The sequence below is a fragment of the Nomia melanderi genome, chromosome 7 (genome assembly GCF_051020985.1).
Source record: "Nomia melanderi isolate GNS246 chromosome 7, iyNomMela1, whole genome shotgun sequence".
Lineage (NCBI taxonomy): Eukaryota > Metazoa > Arthropoda > Insecta > Hymenoptera > Halictidae > Nomia > Nomia melanderi.
In genome coordinates this window covers 12,121,501-12,147,447 of record NC_135005.1, presented here as the reverse complement: position 1 = coordinate 12,147,447, position 25,947 = coordinate 12,121,501, and the positions used below count along the sequence as shown (strand labels likewise).

Here is a 25,947-nt window from a genome sequence, read left to right as displayed (position 1 = left end):
AGAAATAGCTCTGTAGAAAAAGTAACGTCGTAAAGAAAGGGGAAAGGTAAATTTTCCAGTAATATTTTCCCGCCAAAAGGTAAGCTGTTGCCGCGGCGGGCAGGCGCCATGGCGCCACCATCGTCAGACGCGATCACTGTTTTCATCCCATCTCGTGCGGCGACGGCAATTTTCCAGATCAAGGAAGTCTGATTTTTCCACGGTATACCGGGCGTAAGTGAATATCATTGGTTTTATTGTTGGTTCCATAGAAATCAGTATCGGACAGGTGTGTTCGAAAAATATTCATGGGTGGACAGGAAGTGAATAGTCGGGGAGAGTTTTCGTGACGAGAGCCATCTTGACGAGCATCGGCTTGCTCATGATAGACGGAGGACGAGTCTGCGGCGGCGACCACGGCGACGGCGGCAATGGCATCGTTTCTAAATGTTTCTTTCAATTCTAAACGGCCGTGTTATCTGCAGTTAGAATAGTCACGTTGTATCGGTAACGTTCTTTCACGGGTGAGCCGGCTACTATTTCAAGATCGAATCTGTGAGTTTTATTCGTTGGTAACTTACGCCACTGGCCGCGTTTACAATGACTCCATGCTGTGATCCGATGTCTTACCATTTATGCGGGAATTTGTTTAGTTTAAATAAAAAGTATTGCTGCGTGAGGCTCGTGATAGCTTGCAGGATCATAAACGCTTCGTAAAATTACCGATGGTAGCGGTGTGTGTGAGTGCAGTGAACCTCCGTATCGCCGTAACAACGTCAGTAGTGTCTTATTAAAAAATGTTCGCAGTTCGATTTCCACCGGCATGTTGCGTGTAAATTTTTCCAAGACCCGCGAAACTTTGAACTCCGAATCATGAAATTTTTATTCTGTTCGCCTGTGCTGTGGCATAATAACAATATTAACGGTTTATCGTATCAATTATTCATAGAGACGAGTATTTTTTTATTTAATTCGCCTATGTATTTACTCGGGAAGCAAATATTAACAGGATTCGCTGGTGCACTGCTTGACTTGTAAATATTAATTAAAGGATGTTTCATATTACACAGTGAAAGTTAAACGTTAGACTTTATTGCTTTTAAGAATTTCTCTTTGATTGCTCTTTGTGTATCATGGATTATATCCATAAATTATATCCATGATGCAGTTCTTTTGATGGAAGTTTTAATTTCTTTGTGTTGACGAATTATGATGTGATCAAAGTGAAATTAAATAGTGAATTTTAATTTTATGTTACTGCATTTGGTTAATTTTGAAATTATTTATTTAAAAGTCACAATAATGCAGTGTTAATTTGGTTCATTATGTAATATATGTAGGTTTTTTTGTACTTGGGATTAAAAAACAATTTTAATTTTTAGAAAGCAACGTTGTGGATAGAGACTCAAATATCTTATTAAGCAAAATGGAGGGAGGCGATGGCCCTTCGGCCATCAGTAGTAATCCTACTGCTATTAAAGGTAACATCTATATTTTTTTTTAGACGTAAGATTGTTATTTGCATCATTTACCTTTGTTTATCACTTAGATATATTTGCATATAAGAAAAAGATAAAAATTGTTTCACTGGTATAAATGTATATACTTAATACAAAACATACCATAGAATTCTAGTAACTATTACACTTTGAAACTTGTATAAATACATACTTTTGTACAGTTTCAGAGAGTTACCTAACAGACTTTTTGAATTAATAAGTCGGTAGCCATTGGTACATAAATATGAGGAACCTGACATACCGATTTTTTGTGACATATATGAATACAAGAAGAAATTTTGTGACTATAAAGTGAATAATTATTTTTAACATTTTTAATATACTTTCATTATGTTACCAGCTGCACAAGAAGAAATGGGAAGGTTAGATGTTCTAGTATGTGGACAGTGTCATTCAGTCTTTCACTTCATTGAAGAGTTTCAAAAACATCGTACAAAAGATGGCGCTTGTACTCAAGTATCACACTTTCGTGAAAATAGTAATGTTAGTACTGCTTATTACATATCATATATCATTATATAGTGTTAGCAAATAATCTGTATGTAATAGTTTTATTCAATTTTCTGATAAATTTTTATAGAATGAACAAAAAGCACAAGTGTGGGCTTTCCTTTTATGGAAAGATTCACAAATTCAGCAAGAAGGTCCGGATAGAGATTCTACAAATTCATGGAAACTATATCAAAAGTGGTGCAAAATGGATACGCACATTAGAGATTCCTGGATTGCAGCTGGGAAAACCATTCAAACTTTTACAAAAATCAGTAATGCCAAAATGCAAGATGCACCAAGGCAAAATCAAACAACCAATGCAGAAGGTAGATTGTATACTAAAGACTAACTTTATTAGGACATTTTATAAAGAAAATATTCTAAAATTTAGTCTGTACTTTTCTAGGGAAGCCGGTGGTTGTCCGTAAAGTTATCAGAAATGGACAACCAGAAGACACAGATAAGAAGGATGTTAAAGGTTCAGAAGCAAAGAATCAAAAAGGTGAATTCTTTGACATCGAAGGAGATAAGAAGGAAAAACCAAAGTTGAAACCTTCCATAAAACCTAAGGTTGGCTTATTACATTCAGTTAATCAATTAATTTACATTCTTCTCATTAATAATAAATTTAATTTATTTATTCTCGTAGGGTAAATCTAGTAAAGCTGGTGAAGAAGATAGGGACACAACGGATGAAGAATATACAGTAGAAAAAATCTTAGCTAAACGATTTAATCCAAAAAAGAGATGTTCGGAATACTTATTAAAATGGGAAGGATATGGGCAGTAAGTTAAATTTAAGAAGAACTCCCTATATTTAGAATGAATAATTGCAGTAATTTTTATTAATTGGGAAATATTTTAAGCGAGCACAATACATGGGAGCCTGCTGAGCATGTAGCAACGTGTAAACATTTATTAGAAGAATTTGAAAGAAACCTCGCAAAGCAAAAAGAACTGAAAGCGGCTCAGCAACAAGCTAATGCAAAGGCAGCAGCGCGAGGTGGTGGGCATCCTCAAAAAACAGTCATAAAAGCGGAAGCTAAACCTGGGCCCAGTACTGCAGCTCAAGTGGGGTAAGATGCCATTTTACCTATCACACAATGAACAAATTTCAAAAAATATATGCTTTCATAATGAAACATGTCTTCAGGAGACCAATGCGCTCGAGTAAATCAAAAGCTATGGATCAAGTGAAACAATGGTGCGGTTCAATGAAAGATGAAGATAATGATTGTACGTGTACATTTATCATAAGACGTATCTTACTTAGTAAACGTGGGCGACATTTGTGAGAAAAAAAAAATATTAAAAATTTGTACATCTTTTAGTATTAGGTAAGAGAAGAATAGACTATTCCGAGAGCGATTCTGAGGACGGAGGCAGTAGCGCTGCGAAACGAGCAAAAGGTGACACGGGTAGTGACGAAGATTGGACTGGAGAATCCGAGGAGGAGAGACTGTTGGGTCGAAGTGATGTGATTCAACGGGCGTTTAATCGTGCCAACGCTCAGTCGAACGGGTCTAACCGGGCAAGCGGTTCGTCAACAGATCTTGCGACTTCGCTGGGATTACAATCCCCCGAAGGAGCAAAATCTAACCAACCGCCGGTCTTGGTTGCTAACGCGAAAGGAGTTGTTAAAGTGGACCCCAAGCAAATGCCGAACTTAACGTCTGGCGTATACGTCATGTCACGGAAAGATGGCATCATCAAGTTGGACTCGTCGCCGAGTGGAAAATTAGCCGTAAAAGGTTCGCCGACTACACAAGGTGTATTGATGGTTCAAAATCGAGATAATACTAACGTAGTGAGAAAGCAAGTAATATCCGCCTCGCAGTCGAACTCCGTGACACCGGTCAAAGTGGTATCTAAAATGGATGGAAGTCAAGTAGTAACGCAAATGAAAGTAGTTTCTAAGCCAGTTGCGAGTAAAGCAGGAGGTACACAGAAAACAGAGCCTATAAAGATCCAGCCGAAACCAGATCCGACACAGTTACCGCAGATACATGTCGTGACCGCGGTGCCGGCTCCTATAACTTTACAGCCAAGAATAAGTACAGGAATACGTCCTGGACCTGTTACAGGCCAACGCAGTGCGGACGGTCGGCCTTTGTTACCGAGACCCCCGCTGCGTGCGACGACACCGACTAGCGTACTCGGAATCGGATCCACGATTCGCACACCTGTTAGGGCGCCAGCCCCGAGACAAGTTCAGTCGCAGCAAACACGTCAGGTGCTACAAAAACGAACGACAGCAGTAACTACGCAAAGTAACTCGGTGAGTCCTGGTAATGTTACCCAGATCAGACCGAAGTTCACGGTGCTTAGTCCGCAGCCGAAGCAAGTGGTAAAGTCTGGAACTAGTCCAGTGCAACAGGTGAAACAATCACCGAAAACACCAGTCGGTAAGCCACAGTCATTATTATCTCCGCAGCAAAAGTTGTTAATGGCAAAGAGGAAAGCTCAGGAAGCAGCGGGCATCATTAAATCAGGTGGCCGTGGCCTCCTGGCAGCAGCTCGTGCTACCGTCGGACGGGGTAGAGGGAAGTTGGCTGAGACACCATCGGCGACAGCTCCAGGAAACAAACCGAAAGAGAGTAAACTTGCTGAAGGCGATGGTCTTCACATGGAATTCCACGAGGTTGGTTCTGAAGAAAGTAGCAGCGAGGGTGAACCGGAACTTCCACCGCCGGAAGCGGATTCCATAACCACCACGGAACCGGATAGTCCGCCTCGGCCGTTCACGCTGTGCCCGTTAACGGGACGTATCATCGGTCCGGACGGTGAACCTGTTGAACAGCCAGCCGAACCGGAACCCGAGCCGGAGCCTACGACACCATTGTCAACTGTCAAAACGCCTACCACTACATCGGACAATATTGGCGACTCCGCTACAACCACGACTACAGAGTTGGTTCTACCTTCACTCGATTCTCTCACGGAGGGTGGTGGTATAATGAGAGTCGAAATGAGTCCTGGCGGAACAACAGGCACCATCGTTCAGACAAGTGAGCCTGCACAAATCAACTTGTCGAACGTGACCGTACCTGCTCCGGACCTTCCCTGCTTGGACGACACTGCTCCAGCTGTAGCGGTACCAGCCACGACTGCATCGACGCCATTAACCGAGACAACATCCACCCCCGAAGCTTCGATCGCGGCTGAACTCTCTACGGCCACGGTGACTTCTACTAGCACAATCGCTATTGCTTCTACCGATGTCACCAAGACCGAAGAGAAGATCACCGAGGAGAGGAAGGTGACGGAAGACACGTCGAATTTGGTAACGATAACTGGCGAGGACGGTGTTGTTTATCAAGTGACTGGTCAAGCCGAGGACGGTCAAACATTACTGGTGACACGAGAGGCTGACGGTGAGCAGCAGTGCGTGTATGTTACCACGGAACAGCAAGGAGACGGCGGGTCCGTGCTAACGTTGGACCACGCTGTCGCGGAGGCTGTCGCTCAGCTGATACCCGACCAGGTGAACCTGGCCTCGCAATTTTACGTGAAGGAGGGTACTTCGGAACCCACCGAAAACCCGATGGTGATGTCCATCATGGATAACACCAGTACCACGGACGTCACCGAGGGACAGGAAGATGGCGACGGTCATGGACAAGTTGTAGCTCAAGTTGTGCAAGCGGAAGAACCTACACCAGGTAAAGTGATGGTTTTAATAGACTCTGTTGCGACCGTGGAAGGCAGAACATCTGAACTCTTTTGAAACATTTATGCGAGTCAGTCAATAAGTAATAAGAGATCTGTTTGATATTCAAATTAACGTTATTTGCATGATGAATGTAAAAGACGAATGATCCACGTGAACGTCTTAAAATTTACCGTACAATAATGCTGTCTATCAACAATCAGATATCTCTGTTAAAATTGAAATTTGAGAGTGTAACTTATTGATTGATCCTCATAAAAGCAACGCGATACATTTCATTGTATTTTACAGACAATATTCGGATGTTCTATTTTTAGTAATTCACTTTGCACATGAGATGGAATTTTTTTCCTTTTTTTGTTCCTTGTGTAAGATGCATGATATTAATATCACGTTTCTGTTGTGTCATAAAATTAGGTGGCACCAGAAGAGTAGTTCTGCTTCTGCCGGATGGAAATCTGATGATGACGGAAGTGACGGAAGAACAGTATGCAGCACTAGGACTGGGCAAGTGAAGAAAAAGTAATTGAAGTACGCGGATTGTAATAAACGATCATGCATCGAACTCTATAACAATTTACATGGAAGTTGTACGCTTAAGGGTGATCGTGGGTTGTATATATGTAAGAACGTTCACTTCGTACAATTGCAATGGATAAAATTATATATTGAGATTTTCCAGCTAACAAAATAAAGCAAAACGAAACGAAACAGACGCAAAATGTGAAATGTAAAACATAGCTGGTGTATTGTATAAAAACAACAATAAGAAAAACACAAAAAAAAAAAATAATAATGATACCAAGAGGAATCGCAGAATACACAGAAATCTAGAATTAGATTTACGGTAAACGGAAACACGACTAATGTTTCAGAAATTCATGTCTCAGTGTAAAACGAAACCGCTGGAATTTTAATTTTTATCGTTTAATTTATGACACACACGACGAGGGGGATCGCAGGTTTTTTGCCTAAGATTGAAGCGGACGGAACAACAATATCACCGTTACGAAGCAACAACATTAAACACACAAACACACACACGTACACAGATACACTCACAGGCAGACAACAGACACATTACACACACACATACAGACACACACAAGTTTGAAGTAAGCATTGTATTTGTAGGATAGTGAAGTATAATCTGGGGTTTTATATTTTCCAAACGATAATAGGCTTTTAATAAAGACCTTTTATTCCCTGCATACAACGTCCACGCTTATCGTCATCGCAACATAGAGGACTCGTCAGACAAGCTACGGTAGTTATCGAGATAAATTGGCGCTTAAAAACGATTACCAGATGTAAATATAAATAATATAATTGATTATTTAAAGAAACGAAACGACGGCAAATCGAAATTTCACGGGAAGCTTGAACCTAGTTTGACTCTGTGCTGAACATTCTCGATGGACGATCGATACGAAACGTTTACGTTCCTCATTTATTCAAAATTCGATTTCTAGAAGCCCGGTATGGCGTACGTGCATGAATTTTAAAAATTCACACTGTAAATTCTCTCTCTCTCTCTCTCTCTCTCTCTCTCTCTTTCACTCTCTCACTCTCACTTTCCCCCCACTATCTCTCTTTCTCTCTCGCGAGCGCGGAAACTCTTGTTTTGCGTTTCCATGGACTGTGTATGCTTACGTATAGATTAAATAAGTGCACTCTTATCAAAGATCACATCATTTCTGAACCTATAACAGGCTTAAAGGAGAAGAAGAAGAAAGAACGAAATAAAAAAAAAAAAGACGAGAGAAAACAAAGAAAGAAGCGAGGCGAAGAAAAATACAGTGTTGTTTAATGGAACATGACGCGCGTCTCGTTATTAAGCCCATTCCTTTTCAGCTTAACAGATACACTGAACATAAACGAATAAAACGAAAAAAAAAGATAAATAAGTAAATAAAGCAAGTATAATTAAGTAAGAACTAACGCTTCTGCGCTGTATGCTTCTATCGAGCGAAAGTGTATTAATTTCGTTTCTTGTACGTTAGACGAACCTGTAAAACGATGGAGAATCGTTAACGAGATAATCGTAGTTCGAAGGGAGGAAAAGGAAACCGAAAACGAAAAAAAAAAGAAAAATGAAAAAGAAAGACACGAGGAGAAAAGAAACAAGATTCAAGCTTCTGTTTTGGATCGACCTGTGTAAGGCGGGAGCCAACGATCATCCCCGTTTCATTTGTATCGTTAGATTGTACAAAGCGTTTAACATGTAATGTCGTACACGTGGAACCATGCATATGATGTCTATAAATTGCGTGTTACAAGAGAATTATATATATTATACATATATATATATATATATACATAGAAAGAGAGGTCGAACAATAACGTGAAATTAATTGTGCAGTTAAACGAAACGAGATAAAATTGTTCTTCGTATTCACGGATCACAATAAATGTAATAAGTGTACCTTATGCGATCGCGACGTTGGAACTGGAGCATCGTCCGTGTCGGCGTCCATAGGGTTAAACTAGATTCAAGCGTTAAGAGTATAGGGAGTCCGAGACTCGCAATAAACGAAATGGGGGGGAAAAAAAAGGAAAACGAACACGCGACGAATAAAAAAAAAAAAAAAAATAACGATTATACATAAAGACAAAGAAAAACGTGTGTACGTCTCTCGGTGTAAGAGGAAACTATTTTGCACGGTGTACGGCCAGGAATATAAAATCCTAGTATTTTACTAACGTAACCCTTTTGTACATAGAACTTCATTCTCTAAACCTTTATATAAAGAAAAAAAATTGTTTCCAAATAAATCATAATCTTAAAATTAATGTAATCTGTTCCCTTCTTTCACGTCCCGATATCAGCTTCTCGATTGTAGATTTAAATCTTTTAGATGTTAGACATTTATTTTTCGATTTTGTAAAAAAAAAACATGTTTTTCTAAATAAACGACATTTCGAAAAAAAAAGCGACGGGCGCCGGGCTTTATTTTGCACCTTCCCCGATCCCCGGCGATTGTTTCATTGGCAAATTGTACGGTCGTCCCTTTGACAACCGTTTAATTGACGCTTGTCAAAACCGGCGGCTCTTGGTTAACGGCGGGTTTAATTAACGGAATGGCCTGTGCGCGTGTGATTGACGCCAAAGACGAAGAGGGAATGGACGCGGAGGACGAGCGAAGATTCCAGAATCCGTCGCAGTCCGGGTCATGTAATTGGAAAATGTCGTACAACGTGATCGACGCAGGCCAACGGAATATAATGTTTCAACGGGAGTCCTCTTTCGTGTTCTACGTTCGTATTGGTATGGTCGAATATAAGAAAGAAATCGAACATTGAGAATTTTGCAGACTTACAGAGGTCAATTGCAAAACGCTTGCCCGGGTGACATAAAACTGTTGAAAGAACACACGAGCAGAGTTAAAGAGGAAATTACGCGGATGAAAATTAACGATGCTGGTGAAGAGTACGAAACTCAATTGGGTATGACAATCGTTCGCTAGATATTATTTATTGAACAACGAGATTTCAGGGTATTGTAATTTCTAGACCGCACCGATTCGATGTTAGAACCGCCGAAACTAAGAGTTTGGGACGAGTATAAGAAATTGTTAGAATCTGCACAGCCAACGAAAAGAGAACTGGATTTTCAGTCGTTGTTAACGGAAATTACGTGTTTGCAAAAAGTCCCTGTTGATAGGTATTCATTTGAAATCTGTTGATTATATTCACCCATTTCCTACCCTGGTCCCATTCGAGTGTTCTTGCCATTTTTGGGATTAGGCTAACGTTCATGCTTCTTTAATAAAATTACATCGTCTAAAAGAATACATTATTTATATTCTAAAATCGACGATTTGAGAAGTTTCAGTAATATTCAAAGATTAAGGAAATGTGGTGGAGACTGAAAGAGTGAAGTTGGAAGGACTTAAGGGGTGAATTTAACACGTTGAATGCCGCACGATTTCATAGAGGAAAATACACGAAATGGAAAGGAAATAATATTAAACCGTTCGATTGAATTGCATTATTATTATCGCATGTTCATCTAGCTGAACGTCATCGCATTAAGTAGCATTATTTACAATATACAAATCTTTTCAAACGATTATAGTTTAACTGAGTGAACTACAGTAATTCGATTTGGTTGGGGGTCATTGGTGACCACCATGGCATTCAACGTGTTAAAGTAAAAAATAAAGGGTTTTGATCGACTAGTTCAAGTCAGCTAGCTTAAATCAATAGATTTTTATTGCAATAATTACTAAGGATAAATAATGATCTCCGTAAACAAAAAGTAGGTCGAAATTCAAGCCTAACCGCCGTCTAATTGGTCAAACGAAGAGAAGCATAATCAGGATGGAATTCTTGAAAACAGTGTTAGTCGCTGATTCGAATTACGTGCAGTTTCGAAACTACAAATTGAACAAGCACTACCAAGTACGCTCTCGATTTCAAATTCGCTTGCGCGACCGACGAAAAATCTATTACTTTGCAATGAACGTTGCTCGCGCTGAATGGTACCGTAGAAAACGATCAGGTTGCAAAACGTCACCGTATCGCCGGCGAAATTTCGGCTAGAAGGACGACCGTGTCGGTCCTATTTTCAAGTTTCAATGGACTCCCCGTCAAGAGACAAATCGATTATTCCTCCCGGAATGCAGCTGAAGCTGATCGTTTCGTTTTACTGTAACATGATCGACGAACCGGAAGAGATTCTGGTGGTGAACGTGCAGAATGGAAAGCCGTTGATCATTAGGCTGCAAGGAGTTAAGGATCCACCGATTTTGTTAGGTAAAATAAGGAAAACTAATCTATTCGGTGATCCCATAAATAAGACGTTTCATTACAAGTCTTTTTTTTTAAATTAACGCGACCTCAACCAAATGGAATTATTATAATTCATTTGATTAAAGGATTATTTGAAAACTTTTCTATATTACAAGTAACACTACCTAATGCGACATTCAACAAAATAAACCTGCAATAATAATAACGCAATTCGATTACATAATTTGATATTCCATTATTTTTACTTTGTATATTTTTCTCGGCAAAATTGTACGGCACTCAACGTGTTAATATAAACAAACGTTTTTTAAACTTGAAATATATTCTCCTTTACTGCCAATAGATATTGTAACGTTATGTATAAAGTTTAGCATGAAAAAATCTCATTATTTATGGGATTAATTAATACTGTACGAGATCCTGTTGATTAATTTTGATTTAACAGAGATGGATCAACACGAAGATCATTCCAATGATTCGAAAAGCATCCATAAAACGTCAATCGTTTCTCATCCGGAACCAGGCATCTATTCAAGAGAGGTTGTAATATTCTTGGCTGTTCGCTTTTTAGTTGATACAGTAGTGAAACTATGTTGTTCATGTATGTAAATCATTTTCTGTTATCGTTTGCAGTCGACAATTGACAGTCAAGGTACCATCGACAGTTGGAATGTGACGTGCGCGAGGATCAGAAACATTATGTTCGATTGCAAGAAAAGTTTCGTGGGTGAGGAGGTTCAGGTGGCGATGAAGTTCAAGAATATCGGCGGGGAAGGACGATTTTTCATCATGGGCGAAATCGATTGGTGCTCGATGTACATCGAAGTAAACGTCTTCCTGGTTTATCCCCTAGTATCAACCATTATTCCTTTATTTTTATTTCTCTTTTCATCTATAAAAGAAACTATTAACCCTATTCACTCGGAAGGTGACTCTCAATTGCCACTTGATTTGACGTAGTAAAATTATAAAATCTGATATTTAATGTTGAACTTTGTATAATGCCTCGATACGTGAAGTATTGAAATAAAATAGTTTTGTTCCTCATTGTACTTGTGATTTCTGTTCGAGTTAGTCTCAAAGAATATCATCTTTGTCTCGTGAAGAGGTGTTAAACATTTCTAGTGAGAAACTTCCGAGTGCAAAGGGTTAATACTACTAATATTAATGACAACAAGAGATCACTATATAATTATGTAATTTTCTATTTAAAATTTCGACGTATAACTTGACTCTCTATGGTAAAGATACTAAGGATTCTACTTTAAAAAATCTTCATCTATAAAGGGTTGATAACTGAGTCGCTCAGATGCGGTTAAGTCCATTCCTTGATATTTCTTGATTTTTGTAAATTCTAATGGAATAAATAATATTCTTTTCAGATATTAAAGGATTCACTCATTTCTTCGTTCCTTCCAGAAAGTCTTTTTTATAGCTTCTGAATACGTCAAGTAATAATTTTAGAAAGCAAAGCATTAATTTTCTCAATTCTTGTTTTCCGGGCTTAACCGCGTCCGCTTCTGAACTTGACTCAACTATTTGTCAATGTAAATTAGCATCTGACAAATTGACAGACATCGGCCAATACGGATTCCCAGTATAGTAACTAACATTCCTTTTTGAGGACATCACGAACGAAAACACGCTGATGCTGTCTCCGTTCGCGATTTGGCCCGCGTACTTCGAGCTGAAGTCGCAGGAGGAAATAACGCTGTCCGCGTACTTCCTGCCGGACAGTTACGGGATTCATGTAAATGATAAACGATTTGTCGAAGCGATTGACCCGGTTTTTATCGTGCCTATTCTTATCAGGTCGACCAGCTGTATATACTCAGTGACAATTGTACCATGCTGGCAACGGAAATAATCGGGGATGGTCTGCTGTACGAGCCGAATTTCATTCAGCTTAGTAAAGTATCTACGTCATTGTTATCAAACACTAGTACAACGTTCTTGCCGAACGCTCGCAGCAACGTAGAACTACATTTCTTTCGCACACGCGCGCTATCGTTCGCGAGTAGTTGTAGGTACGCCTGCTGGAATCTGGTCAACAGCTTTTTATCGTTATTACAACCGAAATGTACTGCTAGGAGATCACTCGATGGCTGCCCTGAAGAACTTGGCTGATTCAGTTTTCTCATTTGTCCCAAGCAATTCTCTGCTGGTTTTATTTCTATTTTCATATATAATACAACGTTCACTAGAATCAAAGAAAAATTGATTCTTTTGACACTAGGTTTACGGGCATTTATTGTACACTTCATTCTTTTATTCCTAAAAGAATTGATGCTCGTTTATTTAGATTGTGGAAACTGGAGATTTGATCGCATCAATCAAAATCGGCGTAAACATTTAGAAAATAATATTTCTGAAACCCAATATGCGTCGATTTGACGCGTTCCGTAAACCTAGTGTTAATGAAACTATAATATGAAAATAGAATACGAAGTGTCCTAGTTTTCGAACGTCTCCTTTCGCTTTAAAATTTCCCTCTAATGTACATTTTCGCACGAAAGGAACGTTATCTTTAAGAATAACGATTGTTCCCGGATTTTCTATGAAATCCGAACAATGTAGTTCCACGTTCCGTTCGCCATCGGTGTAGACGTTACGCAACTCGATCGGCGAATAAAGTGGTCGCTGATAGAAACGAGAGTTAAAATTCCAGCAATTGGAAAAGGACTGGCCGCCGAATAGGCGTACTGATAAACGTGCCCGTTATTACGTAAACCTGTACACGAGTGTTCCGGACGGAATTGGGCAATGCTCGGTTTGCGTGAGCAACGTTAGGTAACGGCATGTTTCGAGCGGCGTCTATTTCCGGGATCGTCGGCGTTCATTCGATTCGGAATGAATATCGACGGGTCGGAAATATATAGAGGCAGAAAATAGTAAATGTGTAATAAAGCGCGATCCGTGGCCAGCGAAATAAGCATGTATTTCCGATGGAGGAAACGAACGACCCCGCTCGATGAAAAGATTTACAACGATCTCCCCTTGAACCTCCTCCGAGTTGATCCAGACCACGGGATCCTCTCGCCCGTTTCCATGCATTACTTCAACGTCACCGTCGAGTGCAAAGACCTGCAGCCGGACCATTATTCTGGTGTACTGCAGTAAGTGGCTGCAAACAATGCTTCTTTCAGAATATAAATTCTATGTGAATTTAAAGAAATTATTAACGATATAAATATCTGTTCTGCCACTAATACGAACACAGTACTAAACTCCAATGATAGCTTTCAGAAACTTATTCAATTCCTATCACAAAATTATATACTAAATTGTAGACTGTTCAATGTTAAACGTTGTTAATGCCTCAGTTGATAAAGAAATATAAATAATAGCAATCTAAGTGTTATATAAATTTATTTTATATTTCTTTATCAATTGAGGTCATTAACAACGTTGAACAGTCTACAATTTAGTATATAATTTTGTGATAGGAATTGAATAAGTTTTTGCAAGTTATCATTGGAGTTTAGTACTGTATTCATATTAGTGGCAGAACAGAAATTCATATTGTTTTACAATTGGTATTTTATATCTTGCGTTTACATCTGTAATTGTATTTTTGTAAATATTAAAATAAAATATTTCCTGCTCTGGACTCCTTCGTAGAACAAATAAGAGTTAGGGTACTCGATATTCTACTGTATTCTCGTCAACAGCTTTCGACACCGTTCTCTATTTTTTATTTATCTATAGATTATACGTGGAGGACATCCCGCTCGCGGCCATACCGAAAAGACTAGAATTACAAACCGAGATTTGCACCAACAGGCGGCGGAAAGCTTCGACCGTAAATTCTTCTTATAGATTTATACGTTGAGTTTACTAAACGTGTCAGGTTTGGAACTGATGAAATCGTTAGTCCGTAGACGTTTGGATCGCTGACGTGGAAGTCTGTGTGCGGCACACGATGGATGATGAAAGTAGAATGTGCGTTGGCTCCCATATCGTTCATTTTGTGTATACTGTCCCTTATCGAAATCAAGATAATGAGAATTTCACCTGCGACAAAAATTTTAAAATGAGATTCTGAATAATAATTTGATTAAATCCAGAATTTAATTGCAATTTTGTTAATCTTATCGAATTGATTAATTTTATTATTATTCATTTTATTAAATTGAAATTTCATTTCCATAAAGCGACGAGACAATTGGCGAAACGGCTGACAGTATTTCTGAATCAACTTCGAGGTACGATCTTCTATCGGACGATGAAGACGTCGAAGAAATGCCTGACGCGCCTACCGAACATTGGTCATCACATGAATTAGTTGAGTCAATAAATGATATCTTCCCTACTTCGATATTCTAATTGCTCAAATACGTGTTACAGATTACAGAAGAATTCTTTTCCCACTACGATACAATCGATTTCAAACAGTTTGAACCCCTTCTACGTGAACGTACACTCGGCATAGGGATAATTAGACCAACAAGGTTCACGATGTTCTAAATAATTCATCAAACAGGGTGTTCCAAAAAATGTGTACACACTTTGGCTATTAATAATTTTAATTCCCTTATTTCTTCAATTATTAAGAAATTATAAATTTTATTCGATGCCATAAAAGCAACGAAGATTGAAGTCTACTGGTAATCAAAGTGCACATTCTTTTTGGATCCCTGAACTGGTTTGAAAATTCTTTCTTATGAAGAACAGTTTAACAGGGCTTTATACATCGGCATCGAGGAAACATATGTACTGTCGATGAAGAATCTCTCCGACAAGTCTATGATGTATTCGTGGGGCGAGGCGAACGGTTCCGACGCAGAAAAGATAAAACTTTGCGTGTGCCCCCAAAATGGTACTCTGACCGCCAAGCACACGGAAAAAATGAAAATAACTGTCGTACCGATAAAAGAGGTTCAATATCTTTCTGCCTTGTTACATAAAGATTTAACGAAATACTTTTAAACCGAAAGAAATGAATGATTTGCTTCAATATTCATCGATTCGTATTGTAAGACCAATTAATCATTAGAGAAGAACCTGAAAAGTTCAAAGAAATGTTACTTGTTTTTCCAATCGTTCTGAAACGTAAATAGTCCTTTATCATTCGTTAATTCAATTGTTCTAAAATGAACATAGATAGTTCCTCATTTTAATTATTTGTCAATTAAATCTCTTCTTGACGCTAGAATTTCAATTTTGACACAATTCCTCAGAGAAATACCTGTTAACCAATCATTGTAAAAAAAAGAATTCGGAAATGAGTAATTTCAAAAAGTCAAATAAAACTCACGAACTCTTAATTCCTTATGAACCGAGTGTTTGCAGGGAATCGTGCAGTTCTTATGCATACCCTGTTACGTCGACGACACGCGGAAAATCATAATCCTGGGAATCGAGTGTTCGATCGAGCCATTTTACGTCACGTTTCACCTCCCACGAAGCGACCCCGAGATTTTCGGGTGGAAAACAAGTTTCAGCAGGGTCGAATGGCGCGTGGACAGCTTGGAAACGGCATTGGACATCGCTGGTGAATCGAAGAAGGGGATGGTGGGTTTCGCTGAAACGAAGGAAAAAATGATAGAAAAAGAAAGGGGCGAGGGAGAGGAACATCGAGTAAAATGAACCATTAATAAACCATTAGTGGACCATTACTGAATCATTATTGAACCATTAATGAACTTTTATTGAATCATTATTGAAGCATTAATGGACCATTAAGTCTTGTGTAACAGCAACAAAAACGAGCGATTTTTATGAATTCTTTTTAAGCTGAGCACTGATCATGTGGAATTAATTAAAGAATTAATTCAGTCTCTGCTGTTAAGAGAAGGTTTCAGGGTATTAAAAAAATTGTTTATATCCAATTATTGTTATCGTTAACGAAGTATTGTGCAAGTATTGTGACCGACCAATTGGTATTTTAGTTATCGTGCACTAAACATGCTGTAGTTTCCTCGTTTTCTAGAATTCGGCTTTAAATGTTTGAAAGTATATTTCTAAAGTATTACAGTATTGATTTATGTGAAAAAAAATCGACCTTTCGAACCTGTTACACAAGAATGCCCCTTTAACGAGCCACTTTTGCAGAGACTGTTGGACCGGTACAAAATGCGAGAGGAGCGGGAATTAATGAACACGGATCTGGATCAAGGGGACGTTCTTAAAGACGCTTCCGTGGGTGTTTCGGGCGCGGCCGAATCGGGGGCGGAATCTTCGCCGAGCACGCGTACTTCAGGAATCATTAAAGTAAACGATCTTACGGCGAAACTCTGGTAACCCGGGCAATTTCGATTTCTATGAAACTTTAAGATTTATGGGGGGCCTTCTTTGAAGTGGAAGCAAACTTGTTTCTCCTGATTCTCGTTCTTTCGAGGGTGGAAACACTTCTTACAGAATAATAGGTGTTTCCCTACTTTCGAAGAAAAACCATGAAAGTTCGATGGCCATTTATTGGTTTAGTAAAACTGTTTGACTGAGACCTTTGACATTTTCAATTGAAATGAAGGAACTTTTGATATTTTGAACCGAAACAAAGAAATCTTTGATATTCCGAATTAAAATAAAGATGTCTACCAATCACTAATTACAGACGAACAATAAGTTGTTAAAGGAAGAACGAAATTACGAAGAGGAAGATAGTTCGCGAGTGGTTCAATTTTCTAGAACGACTTTGCCACCTCCAAAGCAACCAGTAGTAATCGAATTTTTGAATTTGCCATTAAGAAAAGGTATATTAAAGTATCATACACGCGAGTATAAGGATAGATTAGAAACCGAGACAATTTTCCAGTGGAAAGGAAGACTTTTATAATAAAAAATGAAACTGCGATTCCATCGAATTTTTGGATTTCTATAAAGAATTTTTATCCCGTTCGCTGTAGCTGCGAGAAGCTGATCGAAGATCGTATAAAGTTTATGTTCAAGCAAGCTTTTGGAGGGGTCAAAAATATCATTGGTAAAATAATCGTTAAAGATGATTTCGATATTAATATTTGAAGGAACAACGTTCGTTATTCTGTTTCATTTTTAGAAGAATCGTTGTGCCAAGTGAAGCAACCGGGAGTGGGAGTGGTAATTTATGTAGATCCTTTAAATTCCGATCTTGATCCATTTAAAGCCGTACCTGTAGATATATACGTCTTCGCCGATACTTGGGGAACTTATACTGACGAATTAGAAATTAGAGTTACCGGTTTGCCACGGTATACATTAGCGATCTGCGTTGAGGTTGTTGGATCACCGATATCACTGTCAATAGAACAAAAAGATTCAACCAAAATACCTGTCCTTAAGTAAGAAAACAATGAAACAACGTTGATACAAAAAGGGAATTAAACTTTTCCATTCTTTCAAAGAATTTGAAAAGAACAATTCGTGTTTGTAATTTCAGTATTGTTCTTTGCAGTTATGGTACAGAAGCAGCAGGAAGCCGTCTAACATCCAGAAAAGTGTTGCTAAAGAATACAAGTGTCTTACCTATAGCTATCAATTGGCACGTGTTTTTGGTTGAACCTACTACAACTGAGAGAATTCCTTTCAATGTTGCGTACGATGTGTGCACTCCATTCACAGATGAATTATCCAAAGAATTGAAAAATAATAGATCACAGAGGAAGAGAGAATCACAAATGAGAGAGCCTGTAACTTTTGAACAATCGTCAAAAATGTCAAGAGCAGATGATTCCATGGCAAACAACAATAGTCTTGGAAATCTGTTAGGAAGTTTATCAGACGTTTTTCAACGTAAAACAACATCTTGTATGAGGGAGTTACAGTTAAGCTCTGTAATATATAATATCATTGTTTAGTTATGAAACTATATTGATCTATGTTAAATATGATCTTCCATTTTGTTTATAGGAAACCTTCAACTGATTCGACTTGGGCAGCACGAGATGAAGTGCAAAAAATGTTGAGACATTCAAAATATAATGAAGAATATACAGAAGATAATGCTTATAAACCTACAGAAACAGATGAAGATGAAACAGAGAAAAAAGAAGATATTGAATTTAGAATTTCTATACTTCCTTGTTACGGTGAAAGCAACAACAAAGTTTGCACTGTGAGTCAATAAAAATTTAGCCCTTAATTGACTATTGTATAAAATATTAATTATAAAATATTTCTCAAGGTTGCTCCCAGGGAAATATTTATGTTACCGAAACACAGTGATACAATAGTCATAAGTGTATATCCAGATAAATGTGTTTCTAATGGGCATTTCCGAGGAGAATTTGCCTGCAAGGTTTTGGGTTTGCTTCGAATAGCTCCAAGTGATAAGTTTGTATATATTTCAAGTGTTTCACGAGACCTGAAAAATAAATATGGTATTATCTTTCAGATACCAAGATAATCAATACTCTAGAACGGATGGGCTTTACTTGCTCCCCATAGAATTTGATGTAAAAGCAATTATTATTAAGCCACAGTTGCTTTTTAACATTTCTAAAGCTGATAGAACATTCACATGTTGCATCAATGATGTAATAAAAACAAAACGGAAAAAATTGGAGTATGAAGGAACTTATAAAATTCCAATACATCATTTAAATATACATTCTAAATTTATACCAAAATTATTTTTTCTAATTGCAGGCTGAAAAAAACATTTTTCTTCTGTAACAGCAATAGTAATGTACTGAATGTGCTTTTAGAAACATATGACCCATTTCATATAAAATTCACATCACTTTATATTGAAACTAATCCATGTAAACCTATAGTAGGCATTTGTATAAATGGGCATGGATGTGCAGAAGTAATATAATTGTTTGTTTGGTTCAAAGTGTAAAAAATATTTAAACAAAGTTGTCTTCATAGGTACAGATTGTATGCAATGTGAATGAAACATTAATTAATATGATATTGCACACAAGAAAAACACAAGAATTTGGTAATTCGATGATTGTATTAAAGGAGCCATTATTTATTATATACCCAGATAACAACTATCAGGTTTAAAACAAAAAATTATTTGTTTCTGCATTGACATAAGTTAATATGTATCAAACTCATTACTTAATTCCAGGAAGTGGAATTAATTTTACAAATATGCTTACCATTGCTAAAATTATCATCATATATGTTAGATTTTGGTACTGTTCATATAAGTGATACCAAAAAGTTAATATTACTTGTAGAAAATTTATCAAGTACAGTTATTATTAACAACTCATATAAATTTTTGTCCAATGACCATGTAATAACTTGGTTAAATTTTTCTGCAGCATGTGTTTGTAAATTTCGGATAAAAAGTAAATTTCAAAACAAAGATTTTGCAGTTGATCAAAAGAGGGGAAAATTGTTAGGCAAGTCTATTACAAGAAGTTACCATACACTTACAGTTTCCTTTCACCCAAAGTCAGTTGAATGAATTGAATTCTTTTATTGATACTGATATTATTTCAAATGTATAATTAACATATTTTTATACACAGAAAACCAGGACACTCTGCTGAGACATTACAGGTAATAACCGACATGCCATACATTGTAGAGGAATGTGAGCTTTCAGGAGAAGGAACATGGGATGAAAAGTTTCATCATCCAGGTGAATGAATAAAAAATATTACATATACACTAAAATATACTTTCACCGTTATAAATCCAGTTTAACTATGTACAAAATACAATAAAATCAGAGTTCCAAAATGAATTCTACCTCATTCTTCATTATCATACCGAGAACAACGTACTCGAAAATAAATGAAACTTAAATAAAATGTACGAAGAACAATAATTTCTAATAGAATTACAGATGAAACGACGTGTAACAAAAAAATCTGTTATCTATAAATTATCCACTATAACATAATTGTAATCTTTTTTATGCTACCGGCATTTCGATATCTCGTTGATTGACTGCTATGTCACTAGCGTAATCAACATTATATCCTTCAACCTCGTATCACGTTTTGTGTATACGTAGCGTCTAATTTGAAATAAATTCAAAATTCTACAACAAAATAGGGAAACCTTATAACATTTACGGCAATACCTTTCTTCGATCATCGACGCAGTGCTTTCCTGTAACATCATTGCTAGAATTCTTAATTAAGAGGGGAAAAAGAAAGAATATCTTTTCGCTTTCATAAGCGTGGGCCATTCCACGAATGCATGGCTCACTTACTCACTAACACTCTCACGAAACTTTTGATGACTTACACGAGTCACGCCTCAGTGCTGCCACCCGACGAGCTAAAAGAGAATCACCGTAAATTCTCTGCGTCACGTGACTGGTGTAACCAATCGGAGAATTTCAAGGGCCCTATACGTGGCATAAGGCATGAATCCTTTCCACGTCCGCCATTTTGACATACGGTACTTTTCGAGAGTGTTGGTTTTATGTTTTATCGTTTCTCGTGAAAATAATCTTTTTTACTGAAACGTAAGTAACGCAAGTGGCTTGTACGGGCGGCCTGACATTACGGAAAGCTCTCGGTAATCAGACGACATTTCTAAATAATGGAAGTTTGAGCGGGGAACCTTTGACGATTCGCTGGGGAGTAGGTCGAAGGTGACAGACAACCGGGTGTACGCAGTGGCTTCGCAAACCGCACAATATCTTCCGCCTTGCTTGCAATACCTCGGTATTGGCGTTTTAGCTAGCCGATCACGTTTTAAAAGTGCATAGACCACCGGCGAAACACTCTAAAGTGATCCCTGACGGTATGCTAGTCCGATAATCATAGCGATGTATTAAAATGAGAATCAATAGCGGGCAGCGTGAGCATCTCGTGCGTGCCTATACACATTTCATTTTTTTTTCTGTGTCTTTCCGTCTCTTTCAATCGTCAATTTAAAATCCACGTTTCGTGTTGTTCGCGACGTTCTTTCGCATTCTTTTCTCTTTTTTGTCGCGCGGTCTTCGTAAATGTGCAGGTTAGCTTTTTAGTCTTTGTGTCAGCGGCGTATCAGTACATTACGCATGTTTCTACTTCGTCCGTTCTGTCTACAAGATTTCAGTATTTCGTGTACGCAAAATCTGTATTTTTTTTCCGTCGAATTCGTTTCCAGCGCGGTTCTTCCGTCGTTCCGATTGCATTTTGTTATTTTTTTTATTTTAGCTCCGTTGAAAATCTCTTGTCTTTTTCGTCGACAGAGTTTAAAGGCCCGACGTATTGTTGCACGTCGATTGGTCGTGCATCGTAGACTTGCATATGTCGGGCATAGTTAATTTTTTTCCGTAGTAATGTTATATATTATGTTCGAGTGGCGTAATGTTATAATTTTTGTGATTATATGCTATTTATTGTCTTTGTTCTCCTGCAGATGATGCTCTTGCCCCTATATTAGTTTATTAGTAATTCATTCTTTTTATAAATACTTATGCTGATCATTGGTTAGGTTTACTAAAAGGTTTGGAATTGTTTAACAGTAATCGAAGGATTGTGTTTTTGTAATTCAATTAAAAAAATATAGCGAGGAACTGATAACATTATGATGTACAGTACATAAGTGAAATACTTAAACGTACTTACGTCGCGTAACATATTGCAATGAGTCGATGATTAATTCAGTTTTGATGTATTATCTCTTGTTGCAGGTATTTACATAACCAGCACCAACCATGGGGAATATGTTCGCAACATTATTCAAAGGCCTCTTTGGCAAAAAGGAAATGAGGATTTTGATGGTGGGTCTTGATGCAGCGGGTAAAACCACAATTCTGTACAAATTAAAATTAGGGGAAATTGTTACTACGATTCCCACTATAGGTAAATATTATGTTGTCTTTTAATCTCGTTAGCCGAACGTGGAATTTAATTCTGAAGTATACGCGCATCGGAGTTAGAGACAAAAGCTCGGGCTAACTAAAAACATTAATCAATTCTACTACAAACAATTTCAGAATTAAATTCTATGCGTGTACATACTATTGTTAATGAGAAGTAGATTACTATGCAAATTACAAACTACTGACACGAGATTATGAATTCTAGGTTTCAATGTAGAAACAGTTGAATACAAGAATATAAGTTTTACTGTATGGGATGTGGGTGGTCAAGACAAAATCAGACCGCTCTGGCGACATTACTTCCAGAATACACAAGTATGTAATTCGTCCAGTCAAAAACTACATCTTTTATCAGTTGCATTATTCCTATAATTAAATTTACGTAGTTCCTTGCTTTTTATCTCATTGCAACCTTATATGATTGAAATATATATTTATTTCATAGTTGACTTGAGATGCATATGAATTATAATGGACATGTTTTCATGGATTGAACCTACTTGCAGGGACTGATATTTGTCGTTGACAGTAATGATAGGGAACGTATTGGTGAAGCGCGAGAAGAATTGATGAGGATGTTAGCAGAAGATGAACTTAGAGATGCGGTACTCCTTATATTTGCTAATAAACAAGTAAGTATAGACACTTGAAAGTATTAATATACTTTGACTTGCACATACTTCGTCTTAATGCAGCCGTCTACGAAGCATTCAAAGATCTAAGGCATGCAATGTTTGTTGTGTAAACAGCATGTACTATACATGTAAAATGGATATGTGCCAAGAAAAAGTATAACGATAATGCTGATCCGAAAAGAAATCAATTTATGAATAATATTTCAGGATCTCCCGAATGCAATGAATGCAGCAGAGATTACCGACAAGTTGGGCCTGCACTCTTTGCGTAATCGTAACTGGTACATCCAAGCAACGTGTGCCACAAGTGGAGATGGACTTTACGAGGGTCTTGATTGGCTCTCCAATCAGCTCAAAAATGCCAATCGCTAATTGGACCGTTATTCTGTCAACATTCAGTTGCTATATTAACATCATAAAAAATCAGCTGCACACCTGTCCCCCCCACGAATGAGTAATAATATAAAAAAAAAAGAGGTAATACTAAGTGCAAACTGCAAGATCGTCTTGGATCTTGTGTGGAGGGTGAAAAGATTATCGAAAGTTGTCATTGTGCCAGGAAGTTTTTGCCGGGGGGAGGGGAGTGGGGAAATCCGGCCGGAAGCACACATTCGAACGGCCACACAGGACTATTGCCTTGTGCAACTTATTATTATAATTATTATTATATTAGCATTATAGTTACACTTTTTACACAGAGATACCACGAGAAAAGTGGAAAACTTGGAAGTAATTGTATTAAAGTACCTAACTCTGAAACATACAATACACATTTGACTAATTAATAATTTGAATATCTTTGAAAAAAAAAAAAATTTACGAACAACAAAAAAAAACCATACGTGAAGTACCCACGGTGTTGTCAGTTTGAATGCGTTGGACATACTGATTATCATAATGTAGCTGCATATTGTACATTACATTATATAAATACGATGATAAAAATGTGATCAATAGATGAGAGAATGTTGCTCTGTCCACTACATTACAAAATGTCACATCGGCCCATCAGTTGACATGAAAAAAGCTAAGCAAAAAAAAAAAATAATAATAATACGATGCAGTGAGTGGTAACTGACGGTGCAATGACTTACTGTTTCTAGTTACAGAAGTTTGTTTCTATTTTTTTAAGTTTTCAGTGGTATACGTCGATACGAAAAGAAAAAAAAAAAGTACGATGAAATGCAAAGCAAAACTATACAAAATGGTTGTCTTACTGCTTGAATATCGGCAGGTGCAGTAATCGCACCCTCCTTCACCTGCTCGCGATACAACTAACAGTTAGCCAACCATGTTATATCTCAGTGTAAAAGAGATATCATTTATTTATTGCACCTTGATAAGGTAAAACAAGAATTAGAATATTGTCAACATTCCGAAATTATGCATCGATCGTGGCGGGAAATGCAGACGAATCATTTAAAAGAAGAGTAAAATAAGCGTAAAAAAAAAGAAAAAAAAAGGTAAAGGAAAAAGAGGGACGCTAATAAATAAATATTAAAAAAAAACGTGTGAAACAAGATTAAAAAGTAAAAAAAAAAAACAATGAAAGAACTAGGAAAGAACCTCTCGCAGCAAATGAGAGAGATAGGCCTCGCAATTTCTAAGCCAGCAAATCCAAACTGGCACGGCGATCTGCCAGATGAAGCCATTTTTTGCAAGCCCCTTCGATCTCCTAATGTTTTCCTGTCCTTTAAACGAAAGAAAACGGAAAAAAAAGAATACAATTGTTTTTACAAAGTAATCTTTCTCCCCCCCCTTAAATTGATCAAATCGCCTTTCCGTCATATGCGAAGATTCGTATAATTATATATGAATGTTTAAACAATTTGTGAAATATACTGTAATTGTGCTTTATGTAGTCTATGTGTTATTTGCCGTTGAAAGAATAGTTTTGTTTTTGTTCTGGCTGATTTAAAGAGACATAGAGAAGAACCGATAGAGCCGCCCTCCCCCTTGGGGTGCATGCATATTGTGCGGGAAATGACCGTGGTAAAGGGTGTTTCCGCACTAAATGCCGACAACCGTGAATATCATAGAAATATGTATGTATGTATATGTGTACAGGTAACAGGATAACATATATACATATATATGTATAAAAATGTATATACGCATATATGCATAATACATATTATATATATATATAATTAAAAAAAAAAAATGAAATCAAGAGAGGCGAATGAACACACACACACATACAGACACACATACATACAGCAGAGGCAGACACACGCTCACACCTCTTATCCTCGTGGCTTCGAGCTCAGCCTGCACGCATCCCTTGTTCAGACGATGGTACTTCATTTTACAAGCACGATTACATCTCCCCCTTCTTTTTTATAATTAAAGACTGCGCACCGCCCATACCGCATGTTTCATTTAGCCACTTAAGTTCTTCTCTCTTTACAACTTTTCTTTTTCCCCTCCCTTTCCCCTTTTTCTTTTTCTATCGACTAATCGTAGGGTAGTTAACGGATTTACTTTCATTATTTTTGTTTTTCTTAATCTTCCGAGAACAGAGAAACGACCGAAAAGACACGGAGAAAAGAAAGGCGGACAAAATCGAGAGGAGGAGAGATATCTTTGCGTGAAAAACCGTACCGATTGTTGCGTTAGGCTGGCGAAAGATCTGCGTGCGACAGACCGTTTCCCTTTCGATTGATTCCGTTCGTGCTTTTCCTTTTTCTTTTTCTCTCTCTCTTTTTTTTTTCTTTTTTCTCTTAAGTAACGTGTGTATGTTTAACGATTAGCGATTATTGTGGACTTCGACGAGGATAATTATTTCCCCGACTCTGTCAGAACAAAAATAAAGAACGTAATATTTAAGGTGTACGATAACATTTTTATTACCGATATGCGTGCCGCGGGTCATCGACTCGTCGCTGAACCGCGCGGGATCCTTCCACGTCGCGGATTAGACGGCCGTTAATTGAAATATCGTGCACGAGTCGCGCAAGTTCGAGTGGAAACCCGCGCGCGGAAAACGCGTGCTCCATCGATTCGTTACGGTTATACCGGGTGCTCCGAACGTTCGCTTTTCTACGGCATTTCTGCAACGTGATATAACTCATCGATATTTTCGTGCCTGTTCAAAGTTACGAGACGCGAATACTTATTTTTCCTACGTACTGTACAATCTTTTTTAATTTCATCGGTACGATGATTTAACCCCTTCAGACCTGATTT

General features: G+C 37.7%; 5 protein-coding genes and 1 long non-coding RNA gene across 16 annotated transcripts; 5 read left to right on the top strand and 1 right to left on the bottom strand.

Annotated features, from left to right (window-relative positions):
* Positions 1 to 58: 58 nt before the first annotated feature.
* On the top strand, positions 59 to 8,263 carry Chro (chromodomain-containing protein chromator). 7 transcript variants are annotated; one of them, XM_031984716.2, is made up of 11 exons: positions 59 to 213; positions 1,362 to 1,460; positions 1,840 to 1,982; positions 2,080 to 2,317; positions 2,398 to 2,561; positions 2,641 to 2,777; positions 2,858 to 3,067; positions 3,145 to 3,227; positions 3,323 to 3,742; positions 4,076 to 5,653; positions 6,079 to 8,263. In XM_031984716.2, exons 2-11 carry the CDS (start codon positions 1,406 to 1,408, stop codon positions 6,174 to 6,176), a joined length of 3,126 nt encoding a protein of 1,041 aa, XP_031840576.1. In that variant the 5' UTR covers positions 59 to 213; positions 1,362 to 1,405; the 3' UTR covers positions 6,177 to 8,263. The 7 variants fall into 7 exon arrangements, with proteins under 7 accessions (XP_031840576.1, XP_031840575.1, XP_076225253.1 ...); XM_031984715.2 differs by having other exon boundaries at positions 3,323 to 4,269; positions 4,426 to 5,653; XM_076369138.1 differs by having other exon boundaries at positions 3,323 to 4,396; positions 4,484 to 5,653.
* A 479-nt stretch (positions 8,264 to 8,742) lies between these two features.
* On the top strand, positions 8,743 to 9,347 carry LOC143174695 (uncharacterized). The gene is made up of 3 exons (XM_076368997.1): positions 8,743 to 8,919; positions 8,976 to 9,108; positions 9,175 to 9,347. Exons 1-3 carry the CDS (start codon positions 8,743 to 8,745, stop codon positions 9,345 to 9,347), a joined length of 483 nt encoding a protein of 160 aa, XP_076225112.1.
* Positions 9,348 to 10,161: 814 nt separating this feature from the next.
* On the top strand, positions 10,162 to 12,217 carry LOC116430495 (uncharacterized). Of its 2 annotated transcripts, XM_076368902.1 has the most exons (4): positions 10,162 to 10,419; positions 10,862 to 10,956; positions 11,050 to 11,241; positions 11,799 to 12,217. In XM_076368902.1, the coding sequence occupies exons 1-4, from the start codon at positions 10,242 to 10,244 to the stop codon at positions 11,856 to 11,858; spliced, it is 525 nt and encodes a 174-aa protein (XP_076225017.1). In that variant the 5' UTR covers positions 10,162 to 10,241; the 3' UTR covers positions 11,859 to 12,217. The 2 variants fall into 2 exon arrangements, with proteins under 2 accessions (XP_076225017.1, XP_031840593.2); XM_031984733.2 differs by having other exon boundaries at positions 11,050 to 12,217.
* Positions 12,218 to 12,323: 106 nt separating this feature from the next.
* On the top strand, positions 12,324 to 19,953 carry LOC116430493 (uncharacterized). Its single transcript, XM_076368901.1, has 17 exons — positions 12,324 to 13,532; positions 14,125 to 14,218; positions 14,291 to 14,358; positions 14,571 to 14,700; positions 14,764 to 14,867; positions 15,099 to 15,294; positions 15,709 to 15,930; positions 16,471 to 16,629; positions 16,973 to 17,111; positions 17,174 to 17,338; positions 17,414 to 17,675; positions 17,789 to 18,157; positions 18,244 to 18,448; positions 18,518 to 18,666; positions 18,728 to 18,898; positions 18,982 to 19,746; positions 19,824 to 19,953. The coding sequence occupies exons 1-16, from the start codon at positions 13,312 to 13,314 to the stop codon at positions 19,151 to 19,153; spliced, it is 2,826 nt and encodes a 941-aa protein (XP_076225016.1). The 5' UTR covers positions 12,324 to 13,311; the 3' UTR covers positions 19,154 to 19,746; positions 19,824 to 19,953.
* Positions 13,950 to 20,600, bottom strand: LOC116430494 (uncharacterized). The gene is made up of 3 exons (XR_004235724.2): positions 20,384 to 20,600; positions 15,674 to 15,940; positions 13,950 to 14,430 (listed from the first exon to the last, which is right to left on the bottom strand). It is a non-coding gene; the product is annotated as an uncharacterized LOC116430494 (long non-coding RNA).
* Positions 20,571 to 24,615, top strand: Arf79F (ADP-ribosylation factor 1). 4 transcript variants are annotated; one of them, XM_031984765.2, is made up of 5 exons: positions 20,571 to 20,706; positions 21,932 to 22,103; positions 22,329 to 22,438; positions 22,630 to 22,755; positions 22,966 to 24,615. In XM_031984765.2, the coding sequence occupies exons 2-5, from the start codon at positions 21,956 to 21,958 to the stop codon at positions 23,128 to 23,130; spliced, it is 549 nt and encodes a 182-aa protein (XP_031840625.1). In that variant the 5' UTR covers positions 20,571 to 20,706; positions 21,932 to 21,955; the 3' UTR covers positions 23,131 to 24,615. The 4 variants fall into 4 exon arrangements, with proteins under 4 accessions (XP_031840625.1, XP_031840622.1, XP_031840624.1 ...); XM_031984762.2 differs by having other exon boundaries at positions 20,613 to 20,773; XM_031984764.2 differs by having other exon boundaries at positions 20,676 to 20,826.
* The last annotated feature ends 1,332 nt before the right edge of the window (positions 24,616 to 25,947 follow it).